General features: G+C 51.3%; 2 protein-coding genes across 2 annotated transcripts; both read left to right on the top strand.

The window, feature by feature from the left end:
* Positions 1-8,213: 8,213 nt before the first annotated feature.
* Positions 8,214-11,275, top strand: Ino80b (INO80 complex subunit B). The gene is made up of 5 exons (XM_051202868.1): positions 8,214-8,426; positions 8,575-8,764; positions 8,938-9,056; positions 9,195-9,364; positions 10,683-11,275. The coding sequence occupies exons 1-5, from the start codon at positions 8,318-8,320 to the stop codon at positions 11,217-11,219; spliced, it is 1,125 nt and encodes a 374-aa protein (XP_051058825.1). The 5' UTR covers positions 8,214-8,317; the 3' UTR covers positions 11,220-11,275.
* Positions 11,276-11,564: 289 nt separating this feature from the next.
* On the top strand, positions 11,565-13,994 carry Wbp1 (WW domain binding protein 1). The gene is given in 6 exon segments (XM_051202869.1): positions 11,565-11,840; positions 12,159-12,260; positions 12,758-12,860; positions 12,995-13,171; positions 13,340-13,761; positions 13,763-13,994. Coding segments are annotated over 6 exon segments (1,014 nt in total). The 5' UTR covers positions 11,565-11,771; the 3' UTR covers positions 13,904-13,994.
* The last annotated feature ends 156 nt before the right edge of the window (positions 13,995-14,150 follow it).

A 14,150-nucleotide genomic window follows, 5' to 3' on the forward strand; every position in this document is an offset into this window, starting at 1 on the left:
AGAGTGCCTGCCCAGCATGGGCAAGACCCTAAGTAGCACTTCCAGTGGCATGGAGGCAAATGCCCCGATCAGAGGCAGGGGTACTCTGTGAATTCAAGAGTACATATGGAGTTCCAGGACAGCCAGAATTAGATAGTGAGACCCTGACTTAAAAAAAAAAAAGTTCATTTTTACTGTTTGTTTTTTTGGCACAGAACCAATTTTTTTTTTTTTTTTCCCAGCTGAAATTTGATCTGGAATGTGTGACACTATTCTGAATCAACAGCCAGTTAGAATCAGGTTCTGGAGTCTGCTCTCTGCTCTCATGGCCTGGCCTGCTCTCACTGACCCCCCCCTCCTTAGGGCCCGCTCTTGGGCGCTCTCAACACCACTGTGGGATGGGGCACAAGAGCTTCTAGGATTTGAGAACACCTGCTCTAAGACTCAGACGAGACACGAAGAAATAGACTCCTGGAGAGAAAGTTGGACTCAAACCTTGTGAGACTCTGCACTCTTTACTTCATGGGTGGAGGAGGCTTATAGAAAGGACAGCAAACAGGAATGAGTTTGGGGGGGGTTGGCGGGGTTTTTTTTTTCTGAGACAGTGTTTCTCTGTGTAACAGATTTAGTTGTCCTGGAACTCGCTCTGTAGACCAGGCTGGCCTCAAACTCACAGAGATCCACCTGCCTCTGCCTCCCAAGTGCTGGAGATTAAAGGCGTGTGCCATCAAGTCCAGCTAAAAGAAAAAAAAAAAAAATCAGTTAAGAGCAGTTGCTGCTCTTCCAAGGGACCCGAGCTCAGTCCGGAGTCAGCTTCAGAACCACCTGCCACTTCAGGACCTATGCTTTGACTTCTCAGCACATGAGCACATAGCCACATATGTGTGATCAAAGATAAAAGTAAACACAGTTTTAAGTTTATTTTAAAAGTTAAAGCAAAGGTGACAAATGGTCATTTTACTGTATGTGATTACTTCTCTGGCCTCTGTAGAATAGAAATGTTGTATTTTGGTATGAGATTTGCATGTCTGCTCCCATTTGTGTGTTTAGTGACCTTCCTGTTTGAATGGGTTTCAGGGAGAGTATTTACATAACAGAATAGGTGGACAGTCCAGATTAGGAGATTTTTTTTTCCCCTCCAGTGTAGCTTTTGTTAAACATTTACCAGCATACACTGGTTTCATGCACCTCTCTTCCCCAGTGCTTCCCATTATTTGGAGAAGGGGTTGTTGAGTCACAGGGAACTCAGATCACCTCCCTAGTTTGCACCATCAGCCTCCGGAACCTGCTGGTAGCAGGAGCAGGAGCTGTGAGCAGGAGCAGGAGCAGGAGCTGTGAGCAGGAGCAGGAGCTGTGAGCAGGAGCTCCTTTTAGACAGTCTCCCCTGCCTACCCCACACACTTCTTCCAGAGCCAGAGGACCTGGAGCACTCCCAACTGCACTTTGAATCTTTGAGGACAGACAAGCTTCAGTCAGAGTTCATGATAAATTCCCTGCAGCTGCAGCCCCTGAAGACTTATCAGGCATGGCTCCCACGTGGCCTTGGCACAACCTCAGCCAGGAGTTCCTTCTGCCTGGCCCTGCAATGGTCCTTACCCTGGGAGAGTCTGGTTGTTTCAGGGGCCAGTGAGAGGGCTCAGTGGATAAAGACTTTTGTCATGAAGACTGATGACCTGAATTTGGCCCCCAGGATTGGAAAGAGAGAACTGATCCCTGAAAATCGTGACCTCCAACACACCCTGTATTGTCAGAGTTTCTACTTCTGTGTCGAAACACCATGACCAAAAAGCAAGTTGGGGAGGAAAGGGCTTATTTGGCTTACACCTCCACAGCACTGTTCACCACTGAAGGAAGGAAGTTAGGACAGGAACTCAAACAGGGCAGGAACCTGGAGGCAGGAGCTGATTGATGCAGAGGCCATGGAGGGGAGATGTTTACTGGTTTGCTTGCATAGCTTGTTCGGCATGCTTTCTTACAGAACCCTGGACCACCAGCCCAGGGATGGCACTATCCACAATGGGCTGGGCCCTCCTCAATCAACCACTAATTTAAAAATTGTTTTACAACTGGATCTTGTGGAGGCGTTTTCTCAATTGAGGTTCCCTCCTTTCAGATGACTCTAGTTTATGTCAAGTTGACACAACACTATTCAGAAATGCACCATGGCACACCTTCTCCCCCCATCACCCCCCCCACCATCCCCACCTCCACAAGTGCACAAACAAATGTAATTTTCTTAGAACTCTGCCTTGTAGACCAGGCTGGCTTCAAACTGAAGAGATCCACCTCTGCCTCCTAAGTGCTGGGGTTAAAGGTGTGTGCCACCACAGCCCAGCTATTGTTTTGAGACAGTTTCTCTATGTAGTCCTGGTTGCCCTAGAACTTGATAAGACTAGGCTGGCCTCAAACTCACAGAGATCTTTATGCCTTGGCCTCCAGAATGCTTATTTAAAATAATTTATTTTTAATTTTATGTGCATTAGTATTTGTTATCTGGGTGAGGGTGTTAGATGCTCTGGAACTGCAGTTAAAGACAGCTGCAAGCTGCCATGTGCACAGGTACTGGAAATTGAAGTAGAGTCCTCTGGAAGAGCAGCCAGTGTAAGCTATCTCTCCAGTCCCTTGTAATAAAAGTTTAAAACTCATTGCTTGAACTGAGAATCTAAACTGTTATAAATAAATACGTATGGAACTAAGTAGAAGCCAGACATTCTGGCCCTTGGGAGGTGGAGGCTAGGGGATGCAGAGTTCAAAAATCACCCTCATAATGAGTTCAAGGTTAGCAGCCTGGGCTATAGGAGACCCTACCTCAAAAACACAACAAAACAAAACAAAAGCCAACCAAATAACCACCCCTCAAAACAAACAGCAAAGGCAAAGCCCTTCTTTACAGTAGTATGCTAACTAATACATAATGTAACTGCAGTAATAAAAAGATATCAGGTTCGTGTATATCAGACCCTCTTCAAGGCTCAGGGGCCATTGCAGAAGAGTGCAGTAAGAGCTAAAGGTCATCAGGGACTGCAGTGAAATAGACAGGACCATGGCACGCTGAACGAACGCACAGCAGTGTGGTTGCTTGCACAAGATCAAGCCAGTCAGCATTCTAGTGTGGGGTGGGCAGGGGCCCAGGAAGCCCAGCCCTAGCTGTGGGGCTAGGGCAGTTGATGGCTTCTGAAGGACTGTTGGTTTTCTGTAAGGGTCTTGTAGGGATATGGGGAGGTGGGGTGGATCTTGGAGAAGTGAAGTAAGGGTGAGTATGACTTAAATCATTGTATAAAATCCCCCAATAACTAATAAAAATCTTTTTTTTTTAAATAGATCATCTGAACCAGATGGTGGCTCACACCTTTCATCCCAGCACTTGGGAGGCAGAGGCAGATCTCCATGAGTTCGAGGCCAGCCTGACCTACAGATCGAGTGCCAGGACAGCCTCCAAAGCTACACAGAGAAACCCTGTCTTGAAAAACAAAACTAAACAACACAACAACAAAAAGATCATCTGGAGATTACTTAGGGCTGATTGCACAATAATTAGTCAACAGATACTGTTGGGTAGAGCCTGCTGGGAAAAGCACGAGAGGCTCTGAGGGTAATGAACTGTATAGTAATTAATCTCTTCATGGTAGTTCCCCAGAAAATGTTTCTATTTCTGGAGATTAGCAAGCTTACATCATGTGACAGAGAGGGGGAGAAGCCAGTAGATAGCACCTGGGTTGGGTTGATCAAAGTCAGTGTCACAGTCGGATGGGAAGGTGTCACTTCTAAGGAAATGCACTCAGAACACAGCAGAAGGGCTAGAGAGATGGCTCAGCCGTTGAGAGTGGGTACTGTTCTTCCAGAGGACCTCACTTCAGTCCCCAATGCCCACATCTGGTGACTCACAACTGCCTGGACTCCAGCTCCAGAGAAATCCAGGCCTCTGACCTCCTTACTCACATATACAGAGATAGAATTGTGTATGCCTTTGTGTGCATGTTGTGTGGGAGGGGGTGTGAGGGGTGGGGGGATGCTCCCAGTATTAATTTCTAATCCTGGGAAGCACTGTAGAGATCCAGGCTGAAGGACATCCTATACCAAAGACTACACTCTAGCCTGGTGGTGGTAACACACATCTTTAATCCCAGCACTCCGGAGGCAGAGGCAGGCAGATTTCTATGATTTCTAGGCCAGCCTGGTCTACAGAGTGATTTCCAGGACAGCCAAGGCTATACAGAGAAATCCTGTCTTGAAGAAAACCAACAAAACGAAACAAAAACTATAAATTGTCAGGTTACAAATAGCAAGGTAAGTGAGGGGGTCCCCCAGGGGCCCGACGTTCCCTTCAGGACTTTCATCATGCTGTACATGATAGCCACCTCTCCCTGTCTCTCTATACCTTCTTTAAAAACACTCATTTTATATGCATGGGTCTTCCCCCCCCCCCCTCCCCGCATGCATGCAGAGGTCCAGGAGGCCAGAAGAGGGCATCTGACCCTGTCCGCCTCTGTGTGGGTGCTGGGATTCAAACCCTGAACCTGTGGCAGAGCCATTCAGTACTCTGAACCACTGAACCAACCATCCAACCCTTAACTTGTTTTTTTGTTTTGTTTTGTTTTGTTTTGTTTTGTTTTGAGACAGTGTCTCGATACATCTGAGACTGGCCTCTAAATGAACCAGTGATCCTCTTGCCAAAGCCTCCCAAGTGCTGGAGTTGTGGCCATTGTTCCACAACCCCTGGCTGCTGCTGCTGGCTCAGTGCCAGCGGCAGCAGGATTAAGGAGGTAACAGAGCTCTTTTTACCATCCTATTCTCACTAAGTCTTAGTCCCTGTTCTATTGCTATGAAGACACACCATGACCGCGACCAAGGCAACTCCTATACGGTATTTAATTGGGAGCTTGCTTGTGGTTTCCGACGTTTGGTCCATCATTTAGTTCATCATCATGGTGGGGAGCACGTTGCCAAGCAGGCAGATGTAGTGCTGGAGGAGCATCTGAGAGTCCTACATTCTGATCTGTAGACAGCAGGGAGAGCCTGGGCCTGGCATTGGCTCTTGAAACTTGAAATATGATTGTTAAAAACACAGAGACAGATACTGGGGCTCGAGCTGAAGATCAGAGAAGCAAAGCAGCCAGCCTCTAGCTCTTAAATGGATGATCGTGTCTCCACAAATCCTCAGAGTGCAATGCGCTCCCTGTCTGGAAACTAAATCTCACATGAGACCCTTTACTTCTTCCTTTTTATACCTCCCTAGTGCTGGGACTAAAGGCGTGAGCTCTGTTTCTTTTAGACTGATTCACTCTTGTGTAGCCCAGGGTGGTCTTGGACTCACACAGGTCCATCTGCTTCTGTCTCCTGAATCCTGGGGTTAAAGGTGTGTGCCACCACTGCCGGGTGGCTGGCTTTGCATTTTGATCTCTGGTGGCTTTATTAGATCCTAAACTATTTATCGCCACAGGTCCTTCACACCATCCAGAGTGACACACTTCCTCCAACAAGGTCACGCGTCCTAGCCCTTCTAATCCTTTCTAAGGTTCCATTCCCTGGTAACTAAGCATTCAAATGCATGAGCCTCTGCAGGCCATTCCTATTCAAATGACACCATCAATTTTAAAATATTTCATGAAGTTTTAAAACAATGCTTAAGAACTCCTTCAGTAGGTAAAATTCCTGTTAGCCTATACATTTCTACCACACTAAAGACAGAAAAGTTACAAACCAAAAAGTGAAGGTAATTTTAATCTACTTCCTCCTGGACATCAGGATGCAGAGGAAACAGCCCAGACTAGAGCCAGGAAGCCTCTGATGCTCTCTCTGCTCCTCCCATTGGTTCTGACCAAAGCATTTTGTCTTTTTGAGCCTCAGTTTCCTTATTTATAGAATAGGAATTCCACAGTACCTGTGGAACACCCTAATGTGTTTTAGAAAGTCCTCCCAGAGTCTCTCTCTCTCTCTCTCTCTCTCTCTCTCTCTCTCTCTCTCTCTTAGTTATTCAAGACAGGGTTTCTTCGTGAAGCCCTGGCTGTCCTGGAACTCAGAGATCCACCTGTCTCTGCCTCCACCATCACCACCTGACACAGGTGTTGATTTTGCTACTATCCAGCCCAGTGCCCCTGGTGTATCCAGTAAACTTAAAAACATAAAACTTGGGCTGGGAATGCTGCTAGAGTGCCCCAGGATCCACCCCTAGATTTGCATGAAACTGAGCGTGATGCTGTATATCAGTAAATGCAGCACTGGGAGAGGCATCAGGAATTTAAGGCCGTCTCAGCTACACTGAAGTTTAGAGGCCAGCCTGGAATATAGGGGACCATATATATATGGTATACTACCAGGTATGGTAGTGTAAGTACTAGGGTGACAAAGGCTAGCCTGGTCTATATAGTGAGGACAGCCAAAGTTACATAGTGAGACCCTATTTCAAGAAGAAAGGAAGAGAAAGAAAAGACCATGTTCTCTCCAAATATTTGAGCTATAAGTCCATTTATCGTTATGTCTAACACTCTTTATCTGTTAATGATAGGGTCTTCTGGTTCCCAGGCTGGCCTCAAACTTGCTGAGAATGACCTTGAATTCCTGCCCCTCCTGATTCCATGTGCTGGCAGTGTAATTGTGTGCCACCACAATTGTATCCTGTTCTGGGGATGTCCAAGGTTCCATGCATGTTAGGCAAGTACTCTACCAACTGAGTCCCATCCCTAGCCATACATTCATTTATTTTCCAGAAACACCTTTTACTGTGTATTTGTGTTCTTGGTTTGTTTTTACAACTTGAAAGAGCCCTATGAAGCACTCAATGGTAGAACACTTGCTTAGCATGCACACGACTCTAAATTTTAATCCCTACGACTGAATAAGAAAAGAAAAAAAGAAAAAGAAAAAGAAAAAAATCTCTATGCAGTAGACTTTATCTTATCTTACAAACTTGTAATCTGAGGCTGAAAGAACTTAAGCGACTTTGAGCCCAAGCTACACAGCTAATAAATGGTGGAACTTGCATTTGATAATAGGCTTCTGACTCCAAAGTCCATCCTCTCCCTTTTAATCACTCCACTGCGTTGCTCTAACTGAATAACTGAATCCCCACGCACAACCTTCCCCTGCGTCTTCTCCACTTTTGTCACTGACAGGTCTCTTGAATAAATTCTTCCCCTCCTTAGTTCACTGCTACCACCTTGTTCAAACGCTCAGCTCAGATACTAAGTACATATACATGGGTGTTGTTTCTTCTTAATTACAAAGTATACATGCACTATAAGAAACTTAAGGTCATCTTCAGCTATACTGAAGTTTAGAGGCCAACCTGGAATATATGGGACCTTGTCTAAAACACATATATACAAAGTCAGGTAGTGGAAGCTCACTCCTTTAGTCTCAGTACTCAGGAGGCAGAGGAAGAGACTGGTAGATCTCTGAGTTTGAGGCCAGCCTGGTCTATGCAAGACAGCCAGGACTACACAGTGAAACACTGTCTCAAAAACAAACACACAAAAAACAGTGAGCAAGCAAAGGAAAACATGGAATCAAGGGGCTGAGGAGATGACCCGGCTGTTAGCAAGATTTGCTACACTTGCAGAGGACCTGAGGCGGCCAGAGAGGCAGGCAGGTCTGAAACTGGAGTTACTGATGATTGTGAGCAGCTGTGCAGGCACTAGAAACCAAACCCGGGCCCTCTGGAAGAGCAACACGTGCTCTTAGCTAATGAGCCATCTCTCCAGCCCCTTCACATCCTTCTTAAGAATTTAAGCAAGTGCATGTCTGTGTCTGCCTACGCAGGTGTCTGCACAGACAAGAGGTATCAGATTCCCCTAGGGTTGTAACAATTGTGTTTAGATGTTTCATTGGAGGGATGTAGTCTTTACTAAGTAACTGTTCTCTGGAATCTAAATTATGTGTCCATCTTACTATTTCACAACTTTCTTAGTCCAGAAACTTAATGCTTCGACTTTATGGACGCACTGTAATCGTCCATTGTCTATCAATGAGAATGCGCACGGGGCGGGGCAGACAGACAGACCCACAGAGAGAGAAAGAACAGCAGCTCTGGGACCTAATAATGAGGAGCCCAAGTTAGGGGAGAGCCTTCTTTGTGGCATTTCCAGCCTCGCAGAGGATTAGGCCCTTTGTTTTGAGCAGGATGGCGTTAAGGCCGGCCTCGAATTCGCGATCCTCTTTTTGAGGCGGGTTCGGCAGATGGGGTACTCAGCAATGCCGGAACTTTTATTTGGAATGGGCGTTGTTTCTCACCGGAGTATTTTTTTGGCCGTAAACCGTGCCACGCACAAACATGGTTGCCAGGCACCGGAAGTAGCCGGTTGTTTTGCTGGATTCCGTTCTTCCGCGGGGCGGAAAAGGCATGTCGGCTTGCGTCCCGACCGTCTCCAGCCCTCTTCCTTTGCAGGACCCCATGAGCAAGCTGTGGCGGCGCGGGAGCATGTCCGGGGCCCTGGAAGCCCCCGAGCCGGGTAGGCGAGCGCGGGCCCGGTGACCTCCGGGAGGGTCCCCTCGGCCGCCGGGGTGGGAAGGGGCGAGGCGCTGCTGCTGCTGCACCGATCGCGGCTGTGGCGTGCGGGGACTGAGGTGGGACGCCTCTGACAGGCTCGGCCTCTGCAGGGGAAGCGCTGGAGCTGGGCCTGACCGCGGCCCACGGCCACGGGGTGCACAAGAAGAAACACAAGAAGCACAAAAAGAAACACAAGAAGAAGCATCATCAGGAGGACGAGGCCGGGCAGGCACAGGCTCCTGCCAAGCCCCAGCTGAAACTTAAAATCAAGCTGGGGGGGCAGGTCCTGGGCACCAAGAGGTAAGGCCAGAGCTTTAACTCGGGGGGGGGGGTGTGCAGAGCCAGCAGCAGGTGGGCGGGGCCCTCCGGAAACCCGGGCCCAGGTTGAGGCAGCGGGCCTCGGAGCCGGCAGGGAAAGCTCCGGAGCGGGACGCAGCCCCTGTTCACTTTAGAGCAGTATTCCCTCTCTGCAGTGTCCCCACCTTCACTGTGGTCCCGGAGGGGCCGCGGTCACCTTCTCCCCTGATGGTAGTGGACAATGAAGAGGAACCTATGGAAGGGGTCCCTCTGGAGCAGTACCGCGCCTGGCTGGGTGAGGACGTGGGGAAACTGGGTTGCTCCCTGACAACCCAGCAAAAGGAAGGGGGTTGGTTCTGAGAATGTTCAGTGTGCCCGGACCAGTTTTGCTATACTGATGCTCTGCTTTTCTTCCCCTGACTTTCCTGCCCAGATGAAGACAGTAATCTGTCCCCCTCCCCACTCCGGGACCTGCCGGGGGATCTGGAGGGCCAGGAGGAAGAGGAGGAACAGAGGTGGCTAGATGCCCTGGAGAAGGGGGAACTGGATGACAATGGGGATCTCAAGAAGGAGATCGATGAGCGGCTGCTGACGGCGAGACAGGTGAGGAGAACCAGCTAGAACCAGATGTTTGCGGGGCAATGAGAGTATCAGTGGGACAGGGACGGTAGAGGGCTGTGGTACTCTTGTGCGTGCTGAGGGATGGTAAATTATTTCCTTTTTGTGAATCGGGATCTTACTGCTTATCGCGGGCCGACCTGCAACACACAGAGGTCTGCTTGCCTTTGCCTCCCAAGTGCTGGAATTAACGGTGTGTGCCACCACACCCAGCTCAGAAGTAATTTTTACCCACTACAGAAAATAGGAAAGACAGAGACTTTAGGGTAGTTGTAGGGAATGGCTCGTTGCTGTTTTACACTCGTGTTAAAGATGGTCTTTATTTATTTTTATTTTATGTGTCTGAGTGTTTGGCTGCTGCCTGCCCATGGAGGCCAGAGGCCACCCGAACTCCTGGAACTATATTTATAGACAGTTGCGAGCTGCCATGTGGGTGCTGGAAATTGAACCAGAGTCCTCTGCAGGAGTGGTTTTTCCAGCCCAGGATGCCTCTTTGAAGAGGTGACATCCCCAGTACCGGAAGCAAAGAGGCCAACTTAAAAAGGCACAGAAGGAAAGTGTGGCTAAGCCACCAGTGGGCCATATGCAGACAAATACCATAGCTGACTTGAACTTGCAGCATTGTTATGTGGGGCGAATCTGAGCGGGGGTAAGGAATTTACGTAGGAACTGCCGTGGAGGCTGCGGTGGGTGGTGCATGCCGGTAATCTCAGAACTGAAAGAGAAGGCTGGCTACAAATCCCGAGCCAGCCAGGAACACATCTTGAGACCCTGTCTCAGTCAGTCAATCAAGAGAGGGCGTGGGATGTGGAGAATAGGAGAGATGGTGATGGTTGAGTCAAGAAGCAGTAACAGAATGAAGAAGCCCCCACCAAATCCTGGATATATTTTGGAAGTAACTCCTTGCTAGGAGATGACTGGAGAGAAAAAAAAGGAATCCAGGGTAATTGATTTTTTGGTTTGAGCCAAATCCAGCAAAAATCTACACAAGGGTGGTACAAATTGGGCATGTGAGTAGGCTGGGGATAATACTGATGTTCTCTTTAACACTGAGCATGGGAGGAGCAAGTGGTATTATGGGGCCCCCAAAATGGGCCTTTAATTCCAGCATTTGGGAAGCAGAGGCAGGAGGATCTCTAAGCTCGAGGCAGGCCTGGCCTACATAATGAGTCCCAGGGCAGCCAGAGCTACATAGTGAGACCGTCTCAAAAAAACAAAAATGAGGGAGGGGGATGTGATTCTCTGCCTTCTCCGTCCCTTTCTCATCCCACGACTTGCGGACACCCTCACTGTCTTTTACCAGCGAGCCCTGCTGCAGAAGGCGCGGAGTCAGCCGCCCCCCATCCTGCCTGTGCCGGTGGCTGGGGGCTGCCCGGCCCCTGCCCTCACGGAAGAGATGCTGCTGAAACGCGAGGAACGGGCGCGGAAGCGGCGGCTGCAGGCCGCAAGGCGGGCGGAGGAGCACAAGAATCAGACGATCGAGCGTCTCACCAAGACGGCCGCTCCTAGCGGGCGCGGAGGGCGCGGGGCAGCGAGGGGGGAGCGGCGCGGTGGGCGGGCGGCCGCCCCGGCCCCCACACCCATGGTGCGCTACAGCAGCGGGGCCCAGGGCTCCACTCTGTCCTTCCCTCCCGGCATCCCCGCACCCGCCGCGGTGGCGCAGCGGCCCGGCCCGTCGAGCCCCGCTCCGCGCTGCTCTGTCCCTGGCTGCCCCCACCCACGCCGTTACGCCTGCTCGCGCACCGGCCAGGCCCTGTGCAGCCTGCAGTGCTACCGCATCAACCTGCAGCTCCGGCTGGGTGGACCCGAGGGCCCAGGGTCCCCCCTTCTGGCCACTTGAGGCCTCGCCCACGCCACATTCCTCCTGTGTCCTCCACCCTATTAAACTGCGTGCCGTGCCTCGGCTTGTGTGCAATTGCTGGTGTGGGAAGCCGGCCGGCTCCGAACCTGCGCGGTTCACCCAGCCAATCGGCGGTAGCTCTGTGACCCCGGGCGGCCGTTCATTGGCTGACAAATCCAAGCTTGCCCTGCCGTCCGTACTGGCTACTGCTGCTGTCAATCAGGGCCTCTGAGGAACCTTCCCCGTCTTTGTCTGTGAGAGTTCTTGTTGTCCGGGAGAGCGGCAGAACCGCTATTGCGGATTGGACAGCGGGGGAAACCTGTGACCCGTCCCCATTGGCCAGTCCGTCGGTGAACGATCCTGATTGGTTGGGCCTAGCAAGCCTCGTCCTCTGGAAGAGCTCTCCCGGGATGGGAGCTCCGGCTGCGGAGTGATGGTGGCAGCCGCGGAGATGGGCCGGGCAGGGACCATGGCGGTGGCGGCAGAGGTGGCAGGGGCGGGGCAGCTGGCGGTAGAGGAGGCTGTGGTCTGCAGGGGTCTGTAGGTGGAGGCATGGCCCGGGCCAGCAGCAGGAACAGCAGCGAAGAGGCCTGGGGGGCACACCGGGCACCGCAACAGCAGGTACCCAGCAGCTCGAAAAGCCTATCACGACAGCCATTTATTTCTCTTTCCCCTTTCCTGTCACTTCCTGTCCGGGGTGGGGGAGGAGCTCACGGAACCAAAGGTACTATGAAGTTCCTTACCATGACCGATCTACTCTTTGTCCAAACTTTGTAAGGTAGACGCAGTTGGCTTTGCCTGCAGCCTCTTAGACCCCATGCCGTGGCTGCAGTGGCCAGTGGCTTTTCAGTTCCCAGACATGTAGTGAAGACCCCAGGGAGTTTCCCTGCGTGCAGCGGTTATTTGTGATGTTTTCCTGTGTACCTATTGTCACGACAGAGTCCGGAAGCGTCTTCTCTTGAGGGAGCAATTTGGAAACGAGCTGGAACCCAGACTCGCGCCCTGGACGCCATCCTTTATCATCCACAGCAATCCCATCTGGTTGGGAGCACTGCTCTGGGTCTCACACTGTCCCTCCCTACCCTAGGGAGCTTGAGACCCAGGGGTGGAAAAGTCCATCTTGGGGCTTCGGGAGGCAGACCTTTGTGGTGGGGGATGTTGAGAGCATTTTAGCTTTGGAAATGGCCTTAAATCCCTACCTACCCATTGTCAGATCGTTTTGCTTCTTCCAAACCACTACCTTACCAAGACCCGCCCTTGGGGCCAGGCTTATGTGAGAGAAGTCTTGGGTTAGAAGAACTGAAATCGCCTTCTTTGTATATCCACACTTTTATTTTCTACACTGGTTTCTGGCTATTCCAACTCTTCCATACTGACTGCCCTTTATATATTTAAACACCCTCTTAGCGTCCCATGCCATCTTTCCAAGCTGTGTTGACTCATGGGTGGGGTTGTGTGTGTTGATGCAGGAGGCCAGGTGGGCAGGGGTCTTTCTAGGGTAGAGTCTCCCCCAGTTCTGAGTACCTCCTTGCCTCCAGCTTCAGGAGCTGTGCCCAGGAGTGAGTACCGAACCCTACCTCTGTGAGAGTGGCCACTGCTGTGGAGAGACTGGCTGCTGCACCTACTACTATGAACTCTGGTGTGAGTCTCCAAAGGGATCCGTCTCAGGTCCCCTGCCCATCCTCCCTTGGCTTCCTGAAATCAGCTACCGAGCCCCTTCGCTGCTTGTGGCACGAGGCAGGTAATCTGAGGTGTGCTCTCCTTGCGTCCCGCAGGGTTCTGGCTGCTCTGGACAGTCCTCATCCTTTTTAGCTGCTGTTGCGCCTTCCGTCACCGGAGAGCTAAACTCAGGCTGCAACAGCAGCAGCGGCAGCGTGAGATCAACTTGTTGGCTTACCACGGGGCCTGCCATGGGGCTGGCCCTGTTCCTACTGGTTCGCTGCTTGACCTTCGTGAGTGACTTGAGGCTCCTGGGTGCAGAACCAGTAGCCCTCCCGAGCCAGGACCTTCAGCCGTCCCACACTTGCCCTAGCAGACTTCTGCAGGCACGCTTCCCCCGATAGGAGAGATCACACTTGTGGCCCCAGTCCTTCAGTCACCCATGCTGTTCTCTCCTGCAGGCCTCCTCAGCGCCTTCAAACCCCCAGCCTATGAGGACGTGGTCCACCACCCTGGCACACCACCGCCTCCTTACACTATGACCCCGGGCCACCCCCTGACTGCTTCCGGCGAATGCACCTGCTGCTCTTCCGCACCCAGCTGCTCCGCCCACATGGAGGGCACAAATGTGGAAGGTGTTTCCTCCCACCCGCGCGCCCTCCCTCTTCAGGAGGGTGAGCCCCGGGCAGGGCTGACCCCAGCTCACACACCCCCTTCCTGCCGCTATCGTCGCCTGACTGGTGACTCAGGTATCGAGCTGTGCCCTTGCCCTGACTCCAGCGAAGGTGAGCCAGTCAAGGAGATGCGGGCTAGTGCTACCCAACCAGACCTGGAAGACCCAGATTCTCTGTCCCAGACCCCTTCCTTGGGGCTGGCTTCCAGTTATGGGGACATCCCATAAGTCGTTTCAAGAGGAAGGCTGGGTGTTGCTTGGCCACCAGGAACCATCCTGGCTTCAACTGCCGTGCTCCTCCATGTGGGCCCCTCCCCCTCCTAGAACATGCCTGGAAGGGCTGAAGCCCTGAAGAGGGGCAATACCGAGGACTGTGCTATCTTTACTCACTCCCAGAACACAACACAGGAGCCTTTAATCTCATTAAAGAGACGTGAACCAGCTGCTTGTGGCTTCGGGTAGAGTAGACCCCAACTTACTGCATGCATGCTAGCTGACCACATGGGTTTGAAGGCAAGCAGAGACCGTTCATTACCTTACCTGAGGGTAGCAGGGAGCCCTGAGGCAAAACTGCCAAAGGCAAGATTTAGTTTGGGTGC

This window comes from Phodopus roborovskii, unplaced genomic scaffold, assembly GCF_943737965.1.
Source record: "Phodopus roborovskii unplaced genomic scaffold, PHOROB, whole genome shotgun sequence".
Lineage (NCBI taxonomy): Eukaryota > Metazoa > Chordata > Mammalia > Rodentia > Cricetidae > Phodopus > Phodopus roborovskii.

Excerpts from the sequence above, each read along its gene's own strand:
- Ino80b (XM_051202868.1), top strand. The coding sequence starts at position 8,318 with ATGTCGGCTTGCGTCCCGACCGTCTCCAGCCCTCTTCCTTTGCAGGAC. Across the intron at positions 8,427-8,574 it reads CCTGGAAGCCCCCGAGCCGG|GGGAAGCGCTGGAGCTGGGC; the intron begins GTAGGCGAGCGC and ends CGGCCTCTGCAG. Across the intron at positions 9,057-9,194 it reads GCAGTACCGCGCCTGGCTGG|ATGAAGACAGTAATCTGTCC; the intron begins GTGAGGACGTGG and ends TTTCCTGCCCAG.